Source organism: Lacerta agilis, chromosome 12, assembly GCF_009819535.1.
Source record: "Lacerta agilis isolate rLacAgi1 chromosome 12, rLacAgi1.pri, whole genome shotgun sequence".
NCBI classification, from domain to species: domain Eukaryota; kingdom Metazoa; phylum Chordata; class Lepidosauria; order Squamata; family Lacertidae; genus Lacerta; species Lacerta agilis.
Window position 1 is genome coordinate 20,307,593 of NC_046323.1, and position 17,574 is coordinate 20,325,166.

General features: G+C 45.0%; 1 protein-coding gene across 1 annotated transcript; it reads right to left on the reverse strand.

Moving 5' to 3' along the window:
- Positions 1–6,094: 6,094 nt before the first annotated feature.
- Positions 6,095–13,176, reverse strand: PRR15 (proline rich 15). Its single transcript, XM_033166236.1, has 2 exons — positions 13,082–13,176; positions 6,095–7,060 (listed from the first exon to the last, which is right to left on the reverse strand). The coding sequence occupies exon 2, from the start codon at positions 6,977–6,979 to the stop codon at positions 6,581–6,583; it is 399 nt and encodes a 132-aa protein (XP_033022127.1). The 5' UTR covers positions 6,980–7,060; positions 13,082–13,176; the 3' UTR covers positions 6,095–6,580.
- Between the last annotated feature and the right edge of the window lie 4,398 nt (positions 13,177–17,574).

Consider the following 17,574-nt stretch of genomic DNA (forward strand, 5'->3'; position numbering starts at 1 on the left):
GCAAGACTAAACAAGTATGCTTAGGCCTAGCCATTCCCTGTTGTTACTCCCAATCTTTTTTATGAGCTGAATCTCTTCAGTTAGCTATTACACACAGCTGTTTTTAAAAGGAGAATTAAAGGAGGAAATCCCAACTAAATTACCACCATAAGCCAAGAGGTGGGGACATATACTGGTATTTAAAAACTAAGCATAAATAAATCCCATCACAGATGTGGACACATTACTGGCATTGAGCCTGAGGGAAAGGAAAGCAGAGCTCTGGTGTTGCTTCAGGTCTGTCCTGCTTGCAAGCTTCACCTTCACTGGAAAGTGCCTCAGATTGCTCCAATAGCCTTTTACTCCAAGAGAGCACTATAGATTCTGGTTGTACTGGGAGTTCTGCAATGGAAGCCAGAGGGGAACAATGTGACATCCTTGGGCCTGAGAGGAACTGGCACTTCAGTCACGTCTGGTGGAAGCGTTTCTGGGGTTGACCCTGCACACAATTCTGTTTCTGATTCTGAATTTTTAACCTCATTCCCCAAAGAAGGGGATGCCAATCCCAAGGTTATGATATGTGCCCTGAGTCCTTTTAAGTATCTAGGAATGTCCTTGCTATAAAGCTTGGAGGGCATCGTGGTCCTCAAGTCTGAATTCTCAACTTGCGTTGGCTGCAGTCAATAGTTCTGTGGCACCTAAAAGTCTAACAAACGTTATTCTTTCATAGGCTAGAGTGCAGTTCATTAGATGCATCCCATGAAGTGCACTATAGTCCCTGAAAGCTTATATCTTAATAAAATGTGTTATTCTTTCAGGTGCCACAACCCAAGTCTCTTTGTTGTTGCTCCAGTAGCTCACATAATTACCCCTCTGGGAATTTTTTTCATTAGCCTTGCCAAGCTTACAGAAAGGCTATATAGTTCAGCAAGGAATATCACTCAAGTACATTTTGTATTAAAGTATCTGTATTAACCACATAATAAATGTCCATTGAATTATGGGTGTAAATAATTTTGATTACTATACTACTCTGCCGGCTTCACAATGTGAACTGGAACCTCTGCCAACTTAGGAGGGATTCCTTCTCTGAAAGTTCACTACCACAAAAGCTCTTTACATATGGAAATTGGGTATTATGCAGCATGCTTTGCACATGTGTTTCCAACAAGTGGTCCACCATTTGCTCTCATACCGACCTATGAGAAGGTTATAGCACACATTTGAATTCCCTCTGATTTCCATCTGGCAGCTCAGAGAATGTTTAGTCTTTTGACCTAGATCAGGCTGAGTACATGTGTTTTACCCAACATCACATGATGTGTTTTATATCAAAGCATCAGTTTGAACTGGCTTCCTTATTCAAGGCAAAATTGGTGTATGTTTGCAAGCGCAAGCCCGTAACCATTTTAATTCTAACGCTGTTGTGTGTATGAAGTGCAGGGATCCCAGCCAGGCCAGGACAGCTGTCTCTCTCCTCGTGGCTTAAAGGAGGACCATTGCAGGCTTGCATAGTGGGTTACCCTGACTTCCAGCTGAGCATGTTCTGCTGCATCCAGGGCCGGCGCGTCCATTTAGGCGAACTAGGCAGTTGCCTAGGGCAGTGTTTTTCAACCTTTTTTCGGCAAGGGCACACTTGTTTTATGAAAAAAATCATGAGGCACACCACCATTAGAAAATGTTAAAAAATTTAACTCTGTGCCTATATTGACTATATATAAAGTAATTCTCTTGAATAGGAATCAAATAAACACAATTTTTCCCACGGCACACCAGGCAACATCTTGCGGCACACTAGTGTGCCGTGGAACAGTGGTTGAAAAACACTGGCCTAGGGTGCCAAAATGGAGGGGGCGCTGGTCAGCCTGCCCCCCGCCCCCGCCCAGTGCTGCTCCGCCAGTGGCAGAGTGGCGGAGGAGGGGGGAGCAGCCCGAAATCGGGCTTCTCCGCAGGGCCGGTGCTAGGGATTGGCGCCAGAAGGTGATCTCGCCTAGGGCGCAAAAAACCCTAGCACCGGCCCTGGCATCAATGGTGCCTGGTTTTTCACTGCTTAAATTCCCATCTAGGAGAATAATTGCTGGGCCCTAAATCAGGAATGGGGAACCGAATGCATCCCTTCCCAAGTGTAATGGACTGGCTAGATGCAGAAAAGTGGTGGGAGTCACCAGCTGGGGAACCCCCAAGGGAACCCCCAGGGGAAGAAAGCTCAGAGCCAGGGGATTGGTGGTGGGGCAACAATGCATGGTCAGAGGAGAAAAAACTGGGAGGAGGAAGTGTCAGAAGCTGAAGAGGCAACAGGGTTTAGTGAGCAGGAAGAGGCTGTGGCAGAGAGCCGTCCAGACTCAAATGCAGGAGAGGAGGGGAGCCAGGGGACAAAGGTGAGGCAGGCTGCAAAAGAAGCCAGGGAGTCTCCGCCCCCTGCTGCAACCAGTTCCCTTCCCCGCTGGTCTCCCAGAACATGCAGAGAAATTAAGTGGGTGGAGCAACAAGAGACAGGATGGCAGAGCCTTAGGGTGCTGGGAAAGGAACTAGGGCAAGAGCCTTAGAGAGCAGTGGGAAGGCTGGAACCTCCAGTCCTCGCAAAGGCATCATTGGGGCAAGACCTACTGGGAAGGGTTGCTGTGATCACTAAGACTGAACTGTTTTGTTTCTTTGAATGAAGAAGGTGCTTGGCCTGAAAAAGATGCCCCACCCCTGCCCTAGGTATTTTCTGTTTTTCACAGAAACAATGCACCAGTTCCTAGCATGACGGACAGTTAGGCATAATCAAGCCAGTACCCCCTGCAAGTTGCCGGACAGAATTTCAGTAACTTGTCTCTTTAAAAGCTTACCGGTTAAGTTGGTACATTTTCATGCATTGTTAAGTACTCAATGAAAGCAGAGAGAACTGGGAGCTGCTGCGGTTTATTTAGGCAACAGGGAGGTGTTCTTTCTGGGGAGGGAACAGATCGAGATTGGCGAAAGGGTGTGTTTGCAGATGGCCAAGGGGGGAGTGAGTCATAGCAAGGAGAAGTTTGGCTTCTGAGAAACATTCAGAAACAATGTCTTATGTCACAATATCGGCAGCATTGTGTGTGCTTAACAGTCAGACAAGCAGAAAGACCCTTAGACACACAAAAACCTGGTTTGTTTAGGAAATGTGTTGCAAACAGGGGGCTAAAGTCTACGTTCCACCTACGACAAATGTGTCTTTTTTGTCCCACTAATTTCCTCCTGTTGCATAACTTTATGAGAAGATAAATAAAGGATTTAGATGCCAAATACTTTGCTCAGTGTTACTGACCACTCTCATTTGTTTAGAGCTTTACACCACACCTCAGTGACACTTGCTTCTAGTTGTGTTTGAAATACAACTGCATCCAAAGGAGGCCGGGGGGGGGGGCAGGGGGGCGGCATCTGTCTGCTTTCAATATATTAACGAAGAGTTGAACACCAATTGATTCATTAAAATGGCTGAATACAAATTCATTCACGCCTTACCTGCATTTGCATGGTTGCTGACAAACCCACCTGCAATGGTTTCAGAAGAGCTGGCTATGCAGATTGTTATTTGGGTTAGATTGCAAGTGTGTAAGGATGTCATATCCTTTGGAGCAGCTGTGGGCAGCAACTTGAGCCTCAGCTCAAAGTGAATCCTGTCTCCCTTTGGGCAACTGCACTAGAAATGGTGCCGGCGAGGCGTTTTCTTATCGCATGCTGGTGGTTTTGCTTATATCAGAAGCTTCTTTCTTTGAAAGAATTAGAACTGGTTATTTTCTAGGGATACTTCCTATTTAGAGTTTAATTTTCCAAAGGATGAAATGTAGCCACCGTTCTCTTTCCCCCCTTTTAATATGTAAAAAAATAAAAATAAAAGAGAGGGGGTGAGAAGATAGGAGAATCCTTTAAGACAGCATTTACAACAAGGGACTGGATAGGATTTGCATTGTTGGATTAACAGGATCGAAAAGGCATCTCTAGAGTCTCCAAGGATGTATATTTCTGACATTTTAAAATAATGAACTAAAATACTATGGCAGGGTGAGTATTAAATGGTGCTTTTATTTTCCTGCTGCAGAAAAAGGATCCCCCCCCCCCGACTTAAAAGGAACAGAGCTATCTGCACAGTCAGAAGTAAGTCCCACTGAATTAAATGGTAAGTATGTATGGCATCATGGCTCGGCACAACTTCCACTGGTGTGTGGGTGGCCCCTGGAAGGTTCCACAAGAGGGAATGTGGCCCTTAGGCTGAGAAAGGTTCCCCACTCCTGTGCTACATACAGGCTGGCTGGAGCCTTCATGAAGAATTACCAAGGGCGTGTATTGAGAAGCTTGTTTAATTGAAACCTATGAGACACAGGGCTACAAAAAGCTCGTCTGCTTCCTCCAAACACATCCAATGCAATGCCAGAAAACATACGAGGATTTGTGCTGTTGTCTCCATGGCAGCATGTCTGGCACGGAGACTTTCCAACACACTAGCACACCTGTAACGGTTCTGTGGCGAGCTTTGACACAGTAAGAATTATTTGAAAGCAGCCACACTACAGCTGTAAAACAGAAAGTGGGTCTTAATTTTTTTCTTTTTTAATGTTAGGTCTCCAAATTTTAAATTACAGGTGTCCAGTTAATATATAGTTCACATAAAAGGTCAAAACAAAAGGTAAAGGACCCCTGGATGGTTAAAGATGACTATGGGATTGCAGCACTCAGGCTGAGGGAACCGGCGTTTGTCCACAGACAGCTTTCCAGATGATGTGGCCAGCATGACTAAACTGCTTCTGGCACAATGGAACGCCATGATGGAAACCAGAACGCACGGAAACACTGTTTACCTTCCCGCTGCAGCGGTACCTATTTATCTACTAACACTGGGGTTCTTTCAAACTGCTAGGTTGGCAGGAGCTGGGAAAGAGCAATGGGAGCCCGCTCCGTCATGGGGATTCGAACCGCCGACTTTCTGATTGGCAAGCCCAAGATGCTCAGTGGTTTAGACCACAGCACCAGTAGAGTGCTCTACCAAATAAAAATTCAAGCTTTTTTTTTAAAGTCTCCCATCAAAATCTCAAAGCCACACACTTTCCTATCCTACAGATAACATATCTTTCCATCTAAACTTAGAGAAACTCCTGGAGATATTTCTGTCATTCTCCTATGGTCTGGCACCAGGAGGCATAGGGGGATTTTGAGCTGCAGGGCTATTGGCACTGCATTGAGCAGACAGCCCAGCTCTGTTCTCCTCCAGCAGTCCTTTTACCCAGAGGTATTTAGGCTGGGTCCCTTTTGTTCAGCTTCTCCAGAGGAGGTATCGGTTACTTGAGAACCATAGTACTAAAATGTATCAGGTTCGTTTCTTAACAAGGAGAATGACAAATATTACTCCCTTATTGCATCCCAGTTGAAACAGCTGCTTCTAATTACTAGAAACAAAATGCAATGTTGTTTCCCTTTTCTCCTTCTTTGTAGAGAATAAATTTGGGAGCAAGAAGTGCAGTACTTCCCCAACTATAATCTCCCTCCCTTCCCTTTATAATCCACTGAATAGCAGACAGATTCGTTTACTGACATTTCTCCCAACAGGAATACAATTGTTAAGAATCTCCAGGTGCCACTAGAAGGTTTTGGCCTTGAAATAAGATAAGATGGAACATTTCCAACTCCCTCTCTTCCCAAAAGGAGGCTATTAAAAGCATACTAGACTAACACAAAGCCTCCTTGGCATAAAGGAAGAGAACCATAGGTTGTTGTTTTTTCTCCCTGTGTCTTTTTTTATTAAAATGAAGTTATTCATTTGGGACTGTGGTAATTAGTTCTTTGTAAAAAAAAAAAATTACAGCATGGCCTCTTTCATCGCAGGAGCAGCTGAAAATAGATAAACAAATTTAAAAATAGAAATGTGGATTTTCATAATTTTATCAGCAGCAGCTAATGCAAGAGATTGGAATTCTGGGTCCATTTGCATGACAGTGACTTGCAACAGCAGACAACTGGGTTGCAGGTAACCTTCAAAAATAGGTTTTTAAGCATGTGTTCTGAAATCTCATAAACAACTCACCTAGGAACCTCCCTCAACTTATTTTAGTTGGTGTGCCTTTTAAAATATATATATACAGATGTTCCGCTTGACTTGATTATCATTATCATTATTATTCCATATAGCAGCATATTGTGCACTGGCGGTTTTCTGCAATAGGTGGTTGTGGGCGTGAAATAAATCACAATGACGATTTCGTTGCGGACATTGCCCGCTGAACACTTTAATTTCATGACCGGAAAGGGCAGCTGAGCTTCAGCGGGTCTCTTCCTTACTGCATATTCCTATTGTTCCAGAGATTTGCGGCCCTCCCCGTGAAACAGGAGACCCCCGTGGTCGACTAAGGCGGACGCCTCGACATCATCAGTCCCCTCGGCGAGGGCGAAAGAAGCTTTGCAAACTCGCGCGCAAGATCCGCAAGGCCACAGTTCCCTAAAAGCGCAGCAGAGCGCGCGCGCGTGCACACACACACTCGCTCCTCCCCTCGGCCGGAGACGAGGCGGCAACCAGGCCGCCTTTCCCCAAGATCAGACAGGCATCTCCTCCTCTAGGCAAGCGGGCCTGGAAGGGGACGGCGGGGAGGCGTGGTCACTGGCACGGCGTCTCTTCGCCAGGGCGCGCCGGGGCGGGATTCCCGGCTGCGGCGGCTGCGGCTCCCGGCGCCCCTTCGAAGAGCTTCTGGGGACTGTCCGCCAGCAGCGTGGCGCGCACTTTCCGCTTCTCCTTGAAACGGCCCGAGCGGGAGATCTTAAGGTTCCGACGGCTGCCCGAGTTGGGCTGCTGGTTCTCTTGAGAGTCCGAGGGGCTGGGTGCGGCGGGGAGCATCTCCGAGGGCTCGGGCACCTGCCGAGGAGACCACGCAGCCGCAGCCGCTGGCGATTCCTTGGGCTTTTTCTTGCTGGTCAGCGATTTCCACCAGGCGCCTGAGGAGCCGCCTTTGGCCGCGGGCCCCGTCGAGGGGGCGGCCGTGCCGGCGCTCTCGGCCATCTTCCGGAGGGCAGGAGGCGCCCGCGCGCCTCTTCCTGGTCAGGGGGTCCTGGGCGATGCGGTGCACTCGGGGCCGGTGGCCTGGAGGGGAGGACAGAGAGGAAGGAGGCTTGTTTAGCAGCAGGAGCTGGAACCCTCACCGACTTAGGAAGGGGACATTCAAGGGGGTGCGGAAGACATCAGAGGCACGGAGCGCGATTAGTAGGCTCACGGCTCCATTGGAGGAACTGTCTAAGAGGGTCATCGTTTTACTTCCATTTTATTTTATTTTATTTTATTATCTACTTGCTTCCAAATTGTGATGCCAGGGCCTTCTTGAGGCCTAGTGCCCCCCCCAAAGGCTGTGCCAAAAGCGTTTTGGTTCATAAAGGTCCTGAAGGATAGCTCCTTGGTAGAGCCTGGGACTCTTAATCTGAAGGTTGTGGGCAAAAGATTCCTGCACTGCAAGGAGTTGGACTAGATGATCCTTGTGCCCCCTTCCAACTCTACAGTTCTATAGTCCTACTAGGAGTAGGACTAACATTGAATATAACCCTCCCCCTCCAAAAAAAGAGGGAGATACCACTGCATAAATAGGAAGCACCCAGCTGAAGAATTGTGCATGCACACAAAAGCTCATACCAAGAACAAACTTAGTTGGTCTCTAAGGTGCTACTGGAAGGGATTTTTTTTTATTTTTTATCTTGTTTTGACTATGGCAGACCAACACGGCTACCTACCTATAACTAGTATAATTTTTAGGAAGGGGTGGTGGGTAGGGAGAAGATCTGGAAAAATACGGACTGGCTGATTGAATATATGTTCTGGAAACCTGGTGAAAATATTTATTAAAGAAAAAACTAGCAAGTATACAGAAGAACCAACAGCATTGTTACTTCAAGTCACCTCATTAACCTTTCAGAGTTATTTGAGAGTGTCAATAAACAGTTATTGGAAGACTTTTGGCCTTCTCCTTATTAAGAATCCCAGAGTGGGCCACAACAATATCTTAAACCAGAAGCAGCCATAAAATAACAAAATTATATACGGTCCAGCGAGGAAGAGGGAATTCTCAACGTTCTCAACCGAACTCCAGAGTAAATAAGTTTTCAAAAGGTGTCCAAAGGACCAGTGGGAGGGCGGCTGCATTTCTGAGGTGTCTGAATTGAGAATATAGGTGGGATTCAGTAGACATTGTGCACTTAAATTTCAAAAAGCTTTCAATAAAGTCCCTCGCCAAAGACTCCCGAGCAAACTAGCAGTCATGGAATAAGGAGACAGGTCATGGGTCAGTAACTAGACCTAGAACAGGAAGCAGAGAGTTGGAATGAATGGACCGTTCTCAAATGGGAGGGATGTAAGAAGTGGAATCCCTCAAGGATCTGTGCTGTGTAACTTCATAAATTATCTGAAGTTAGGAGTAAGTACTGAGACATCCAAATCTGCTGATAGCATACAATTGTTGAGGATGGCAAAAACAAAAAAAGGTTTGAGAAGAGTTCCAAATGGAACTCTCCTGAATTGGGAGACTGGGCATTAAAATGCCAAATATGACTCAGTGTAAGCAAGTATAGAGCGATGCACATTGGGTCAAAAACAACAACAACACCCCAATCTTCATATATGTATATGCCAATGGTGTCTGATCTGGAAAAGAGATCTTAGGAATCATAGTTAATAGGTCAGTGAAAATGTCAACTCCATGTGTGCAGCTGTGGAAAAAAAAAATCAAAACCCATGTCTACTAGGATCATTAGGAAGGGAATTTAAAATGAAACTGCCTAATTCAATTATACAAATCTATGGCATGATAACACTTGAAATACTTTGTTTAGTTCTGGATGTCGTATCTCAAAGGGAATATTCCAGAGCTGGAAGAAGTGCAGAAAACATGCATCCCACATGATCAAGGGGCTGGAGCAACTTCCCTATGAGGAAATGTACATTTGGGACTTTAACGTTTAGGGGGGAAGTAAGGGGAGACAGGATGGAGATGTAAAGAAAAAAGGAAAAAGAGAGATGCATAGTGTGAAGAAAGTGGATTAGAGGTATTTTCTAGAAAAGGGACAGCAAGCGTTTTTTCCAGCCCAATGGATGCACTTACTGATGGCCAGTCTTCTGAGGATTGCAAAAGTGGGCGTGGCGTAAAAAAATAACCACACACACACTTCAGGGGCTTTGGAGATATCTCAACTACCTTCTCGCATTCCATAATCACAACAGGGGGTCTTGAAGGAGTGGTCCGTACAAGAATATGTGTGTGTGTTTTTATATAATTTTTTACTTTTAGAAATTTAGGAAACCTTTCAGCATGGATCCTTAGGAATGGTCATTTAATTACTATTATTTAAATGACAATTATTTACTGCTTGCAGGCTCCAAGTTATCTGTTCCTGTACTGGAGCCTGGAGTCATGCAATGAAGCTCTTGGAAGATTAAAGATGGGCAAAAGGAATGCTTCACACAGTATATAGTTAAATAGTGCACAGTAAGCCTGTAACTTAAGTGGGTGTTACGTTTCGGGGATTGTGCCTAAAGCCAGAATCGCACACAGTCAAAGCACTTTGAGTGCAATGGCAGGTGAGATTACCAATGTCTTTTTTCCTGTATGTCCACCCCCTTAAATTTATTTATTGTGAAGTACATAAAGCTGAATGTGCCCAAGTTAAATGCACATAAGTTGTGGGCTTACTGTAATTCTCTACTACTATATGTAGTAATGGCCACAAACTTGGTTGGTTTTAGAAGGGAATTTGACAAGTAATGGAGGATAAGGCTCTCAAAGGCTTATTGAGGATGTGTGTACCACCAGTACTAAAGACAGTGTGCTGGTTACCACAAATGCTGTTAAGCTTGTGTCCTGCCTGTGAGTTCCTCATAGGCATCTAATTGGCCACTCTGAGAATAGGATATTGACTAGATGGTCCTTTGGTCTCACTCAGTAGGCCACTTCTTATGTCTTGCTTAGGATGTTTCTGAACTCTGCTTCTTGGCCTAATGTTCACTGGGAAGTCTTCGGTTGCAGTTTATTAATGGCCAAGTGCAAGCTAATGGTGTTGAAAATCAAGAGGTCTAATGTCCGCAGAACTGGGCAACATTTTGCATTAATTTGTCAGTGTCTTATCATCTTTGCTTCTAACAGCAGTAGCCTGCACATGTCTACTCACAAGTAAGTTTCATTGAATTTAATGGGACTTACTCAGATAAAGACAGAGGACTGAGGGGGACCTGCCACTGTTGATAGATTTCATAGGATAGGAACTGTGTCCATTCCTAAGCACATCGGTGAAGAAACTATGCAAACTTTAATTCATCTAGAATGCTTTGGAGAGTTAAAACCTTTCCACACTGCATAACCTTCTTTTGTACTAATGAAGTCATTAGCAGTAGTTAAACCTTTCCAAGACTGGCTAAGCAACCAAGAATTCAGTTGCTTAGCACAATTCATCAAAAGCTTCTTTGGTTTGAAGATTTAAACAGAGACTTGTGGTATTTCCAGTACACTGGGTTTCTGATCCAGCAGTACCTCCTGATAAGTCCAGCTACAGTTGAACATTTGCAGCAAAGTTCAGCACCATCAGCTTACAAAAATTTGCTAAGTGGGATTGAAATGTTAACTTTTCAGGTTTGTGAATTTTGCATTGGTATGTTGTTCACAGCAAACAATGGGAACAAAATGATTTGGTCTTAGGCCAAAACCACCCAAACTGAGTGAGCAGAAAACTGCAGTTCAGCATAAGTTTCACTGAACTCAGTACCCTAACTTCCAAGTAAACACGGATAAGGGTGGGTTGTGAGCCAGCTGATAACTAGCCTTCTCCTGCAGAGCAAATTTTTATTCAAACTAGAAGAGACAGAATTAAAAATGTATTCTGTATTCTAGTTTCAGCATATCTGCATAATCAAATATACCCAATTATCAGTGTTTTGTCTCGGTTGGGATTGTTTCTTCTCTTCTCCATTCCCTCTGAACACACGGCACAAATATAGCTCATTTTTCTGCACTTTCGGAATTTCATTTTAATGCATTCCTTTAAGGCATCCAGACACCAGATGCATGTAGGTCTCATTTGCTCCCTAATTGTGGCCTACTTTCTGATCAGATTTAAATGCAGTTGTCCATCTAGTTCCAATAATTGACAGGAAGATACCTTAAGGAAATATCCAAGCAAATCACAATAGTAATGGCTACTCCCCCCCCCCTCCCCAGCACCTGGAAGTCACACACACACACACACACACACTGGGGGTATCTTATGACAAAGGGTGAGATGTTAATAAATAATAGTACACTGTCTCTGAACATGGAGGTTCAATTTAGCTATCATGGCTCTGACATGGAGATTGAGGATTAATTTCCTAGGACTACAACCCCCTGGGAGTTGAACTGCTAGGAGGAGACAGTCACATGCATGCCCCTTCCGTTCTGCAAACTTAACTCACTGGTTTTCTATTTTGTGCACACATCGGCTGAGTCACTACATAAGTGGTTCTTCTCCATGCAACTGCACAAACCAACTATAAATGTTTCTGTAAAAGTTTGCTGTTGGGTGTTCCTTCAGCTTGATAAGGAAATGGAAGGCAAGCCTTGCTCCTTTCTACAAGGGAGCTTTCAGATTTTGCACAAACAGTGCTATGGTTTGTCGTCATAAACTGATGATCATGACAGGTAGGGCCAGGCACTTTAGAGACTCTCTCTTAAATCTTCAACATGCTTTCATTTCTGAGAAGTTTCTTGCTTGCTTGTGAAGCGAAAAACATTCTTGCTCTGTTGAATGATGGAACATTCATACTGGCTGCACTGGGGCCAGGATTTCACCCACATCATGTAGCATTTTGTACACACAGAATCCATCGAGCAGAATGCAACCTACTGAATTGCTGCAAAGACCAGAATGAGGCAGGTTCCTTTGAACAGCAGGTAAAAGTGATAAACTAAGCTTTTTTTTGGAATGGCTAATTGCAACATTTATCTAATAGTGGCAGCCCCCTTTCCAGCAGGACTTGGATACTGAGGTAGCAGCTCTTTGTTTCCTTTGTTAATTAAGCTTGTTGCAAGTCATAGCTGGAGGGCCCGAGTCGCACCTGTACTGTGCAAGGAAACAACTCAGGCAGGTGCAACTGAGGACACAGCAGAAAAAATGCACCTTATAACTGGGGTTATTTTTTTATGGCTAGAAAACCCTTAGCTGTCAACATTTTGCTAATTTGAAAGGTGGCGTGGAATTGGGGATTTTTTTTCTAGTAGAACTATAACCCCCAAACTGCATCACCTGCTATACACATGCTTCTTTCTCTACCTCTTCAGGATTGTCCTTTACTGGTTACTTAATCCAGAGTTACTGGGGGGAAAGGAAAGCCTGTTGGATTTCTGCAGAAAGGGAGGGAAAGGGTGTGTACATGTGTAAATAGCAACCCTCCATTTCAAAGCTCTTCAGAGATTACAGTAGTGTACCAGGACCCTCAGACATAGTTTCCGCTAAGTTCATTCAGCAGGATTGTAAAATCGACCCCATGCACCTTTAATCAGAAGAAAGCCCAGATGTGTTCAGTGGGGCTTGCTGCCAAGTACATGACCCAGAATTGCATCCTTGGACTGCAATCTTGTACACACTTAACTAGCAACAAGTCCCACTGAAATCAAAGGGGCTTTCCTCAGAGCAAACATGTACAGGACAGCACTGTTAGTTCACTGCACGTGTCTTTAGGATTGAATAGTAGAACTGTAGGGCTGGAAGGGACCCAAGGGGTCATCTAGTCCAACCCCCTGCAACGCAGGAATAAATAAATAGTGTTGGACTATCACTTGGGAGGCCAGAGTTCAAATCCCCACTCAGTCACGAAGCTCCCTGGGTGACCTTGGGGCCAGTCACCATCTCTTAGGCCTAACCTACCTCACAGGGTTGTTGCGAGGATGAAATGGGGAGGAAGGGAGAACCATGTACACCACCTTGAGATCCTTGGAAGATAAAGGTAATAAATCTATAAATAGTAATAAATCTATAAAGTAATAAATCTATAAACTAAATAGATAGACGGATGGATAGATAGATAGATAGATAGATAGACAGACAGATAGAATCCCATGCACACTGCTTGGGGAGTAAGTCCCACTCAACTCACCGGAAGGCACGAAAATCCCCAATTGCTCCGCATCAGCCACGCTGTTGCGTCCACACTTAGGACCACTGACAGGAAGGGGGTGGCTGCCTAGTTCCGCGCACGCCCACGCAGCTGCTTTTGCTGGCTGCTCCCCCTCCCACTGACCAGGCTGAGAAAGCCCCCCTCCCCCCCGCCTCTCAGGCGCGCCCCTCCCCCTTGCCTTTCATGCTGCATGCAAGGTGCGCTCGTGCAAGGTGACCAGTGCGCGCGCCCTTAGCGCTGCGCGACAGGTGGGCGCCTCTCGGCAGATTCCCACACACACACACGCACACCCGTCCAGGTCGGGAGCGCGCGAGACGCAGGCGGAGGGGGCTCTTGCCGGGCACCTGTTGAAGAGAGCACCTGCCGCTTGAGGAGAAAGAAAGCAAAGGCGCGTTCTCGTGGGCTCTCACCTGTGCGCCGGAGGAGCGTCTCTTCGTCTTCCTCTTCTTTCTTCTTCCCCCTGAGAGCAGGCGCGGTGCTGGAGGGTGTCAGTCCATCCTCTCGCCAAGAGCGTCGTTACCTGGGCTTCCTTCTCTGAGGAAACTACCCGCTGCCTCAGCAACAGGCTGACTCTTGAGAGCGAGTCAGGGAACTTGGCCTCCTTCCGGCGCCCGCCCGCTCCAAAAGGGAGCGCCAACTTTCGCAGGTGAAGAACAATCCGGAGGGGGAGCCGCCGTCGGAAGCCGGCCTTTCAACTAGCCGTCTCTAGGGACGACCGCGAGCAGCTGGGTGGCGGGTGGCGGGGCGAGGGCGCTTGGGAAAGAGAGGCCGCGCTGTAAGGAAGCCAGCTCTCTCTCTTTTCGTGGCGCGGGAATCCCACCCGCCCGACTCACTTTCCTCGAAAGGTCTGAGCGGTGCACCTGATGCTCAGGCAACAAGGAAGCAGGTGCAGGTGAGCCCTCGAGAAGGGACCCCGCCCCTTCTCCTCCTCCCTAAATGGGATTGGTCCCTCTCGAGTGGCAGCTGGACAACGATTGGCCTGGAAAGAAGAAGGAGTAGTAGTAGCATAAATCAAGAGGCAAGGGAGTTACAGAGAAGCAGGACACAACTTTGATCTCCCTCCATGCATTTTGGAAGCTGGCCATGGCGGCAGCACACAACTTGGCTCTCTTCCTTAGCCCTGCGCTGATTTCCTTGTAATGCTGTCATGAGTTCTCCCCGCTTCTGGCAGTCTGGGTGCCCATGTGACCATTTGGCTAGGAGCAGGGATGAGAGAGAGCCAGGCACAACCGTTCTCTTAAGGCTTTGTGAAACCCTGCTTGTTTCATAGAGTGCTTTCCGTTGTACACATTTTGTGTGGTGTCTTAGGCCCTGTGTTCCCAAGCTGTGATGAAGTCTTAGGATGTGTCTGTAGGGGGTCATCTGGGCTCTGGGGGGGCTGAACTGGTGCGCCTGATTCACCCAGGCAACCCTAGGCCAGTACCCACAGCAAAACTGAAGCAGCTGCAGGGTACACGTCTCACAAAACACGGGATAACACAGCAGTTCCTGTTAATGGGCATTTCTGCTTGCACTTCTGAAAGCAGGGTGCTCCTGCGCAGGGCTAGCTGGGATTTTTTTTTGCCCCGGGTGAAGCTTTCAGATGGGCACCATTGAGGCTCCCCTCCTGTATGTGTGTATTTGAAATGGCGTGGGGTGGCGCCAAACTGGTTCTTTGATCCAGGTGAAATAAAGCCTCGTTTCGCCGCTGAAAGACAGCACACTTTCTTTGTATGAAGTTCCAACAAAGCTGAGAGCATTTCCAAGTAAACATGTGTAAGATCTGGCTGTATATTCACCACAGGAGTGTTTTTTAAGCGAAACAGGCCATGTGCAGTGGCTTCAGGCAGTAGTGTAAAGGCAGTATTGCTCAATAGTTGAATGCTGGCCTTGGACAGAGGACACTTTTTCTTTCTCCACAACAGATTCCAGCGCTTAGGAATTTAAGGATGGTGTGTACAAGCAGCAATTGTTTTAGGCATGTCCGATATTGCGCAACTGAACCCGGAAGTGACCCCAAAACGTCACAAAGGGGGCGGAACGGGACAGGGGCGGAGACAGAATGGCGGCTTTTTCAAAGGTGTTTCAGATAAATATGCGATATCACTTAAACACATGGTGCCGTGGAATGTAATCCCCATGTAAATTGGGAGTTGGGTGTACAATAAAATAAGCAGGTTCTTTGACCTTCTCTGAAGTTGTTTTAGGAAGGGAGCCTTGCTAGGTACCTGAGACAGGGAACAGGTGGGCACATAGAGTTAGCATGATGGATACAAAGAGCATTGGAGGGCTTTCTGAACTTGTTGAAAGTTATCAGTACAAAACAGTCACGGACCTCAGAAGATTTCACACAGACCTTAGAAGACCTTTATGCACTTCTGTGTTTATACAGTAGCAGTTTAGTTGGAAATGAAGACACTATGTCCTGTTACTCCACATGCAGCTGCTGGGTGACCTTGGGCTAGTCACACTTCTTTGAAGTCTCTCAGCCCCACTCACCTCACAGAGTGTTTGTTGTGGGGGAGGAAGGGAAAAGGAGATTGTTAGCCGCTTTGAGACTCCTTTGGGTAGTGATAAAGCGGGATATCAAATCCAAACTCTTCTTCTTCTTCTACTGACCCCTTTAAAGGCCTTGATTCATTTGCCCTCAGTCTACAGGCTCACAGTGTACTTAAGAGTTTGGAGATGCATCAGAGAGCACAAGAGATGCTGGGGAATGTGTGTCAGGGATGTTTGTGAAACTCAAGGCACGCAGAGTACCCTTCCCCAAATACCGGTAAAATTGCAGAAGCCCACCAGTGAAATGATGGCTTTTTAGGCAGAGATCGGTTTTACCTCTTGAGACATAATTGCCAGATTTCAGTATGGACTTTGGGCACAGCCCTGGGATGTATTATGTAGTCATTGTATTATGCACAATGTATCTTGAGCTCAAAAAACAAACTGGCAAAACCAGTTTCCATAAAATAGCACAAGAAGAAACTTCTGTAATATAGTTCAGTGTGTTTTCTCATTCCGGCACTTAATAAGCCTTTGAATAATGTGATTCAACATACTGAGAGCCATGTCGAAGTAAAGGAAATATTAAAAGGGAGTGCATTTCTTGGATAACATAATGTAACTTTCTTCCATACTTGAGTTTTGTATAAAATTGGTAAGATAATGATAGGTGACTGTAGTACTTAATACCAGGAAACTAAAACATAAAATATATTATCTTCTATCTTGTTAGGCAAAGGAAAGAGTAACATGGTCGGGTTACATGTAGGAAGTTGTATGAATCTTAGAACACCTGATAAGTCTATATATTATTTGAATTACTTTTATATTAGTTCTATCAGAAAAATCATTTTTAAACAATTTGTTGCATGTAAACTGTATGAAAAATGTGCAGATCTTTAAACCAATATTTTTTTTAAAAAAAAAATGCATAGAGAAACCAAGTGTTTTCGCTTGCAGTGAAAATTACAGACAGGGACTCAACACATTTAATGGGACATTTCCCCCCCTTTCCATTTACACTATCATAAATTACAAAGCATATTTCACTTCACAAAATAAAACCATTTCCATACCATTTTATGACAGTATTTAGTACATAAACCTACAACAATTGAAATCTGTACAACTTAGGAGAATCCCTTCTAGCATTGTACCAGCAAAGCAGACCTCACTTACATCTGGCCTGCAGCCTTGGTCTGTCTACTTAGCCCTTGGTGACCAATGTAAAGGATAACTGATATACTTTATTTCATGTGCCTCCTTTTGTCTTTACTCTTTTTTAATTATCCATGTTGCACACTCCTCACCCCAATTTTAATAGAAACCTATGCTCCCTGAAATAATTCAGAAAACAGCATAATTGGGCTTTGAATTTGTACAAATCAAGGAGAGCTCAATAAGAGTCTTTCGTATTGCAAATTCAGTTTTGTAATAAACTATGCTACCTTTGAGTTTGAAATATTTGTACAAAAAAAAATCTCACGATGAGAAAATTCCATCTGAGAAAAAAGTCTAATATTAGGATGAATTTCATTATATTGCATTGAGAGGTCAACCTTTTGAAAGATACCCCCCCATGAGATTTGGTAATATACCAATTCTCTATCCTTCACCTCTCTTTCCTTTATTAACAAATTTGTCAGAAGACACTGGAGAAAAGTGTGTGATTTTACAGATGTTTTACTTTTATAAATACAGAAGCAAAGTAATGCAACTAGATTTTTTAGAAAAAAAATAACCCTAAATAAGTGCTAACTTTTAAGCAAGGCCAGGTAATATCCAATATTCTGGCATCACTTATTTTAAACATTACTGTACTCCAAAAAACGTGTTATGTGTAGTAGTTGATGCTAGTGTCTGTTTATAAACCTCTGATGCTCCTCTTTTTGGAAGGAGGATGGATAAATAGAATACTGTATTTGTATACCTCTAAAAGCAAAGAACATGAATTGCTAGAACATAACAAACCAAATAATATTAAGATGAGCATG

Excerpts from the sequence above, each read along its gene's own strand:
- PRR15 (XM_033166236.1), bottom strand. The coding sequence starts at position 6,979 with ATGGCCGAGAGCGCCGGCACGGCCGCCCCCTCGACGGGGCCCGCGGCC.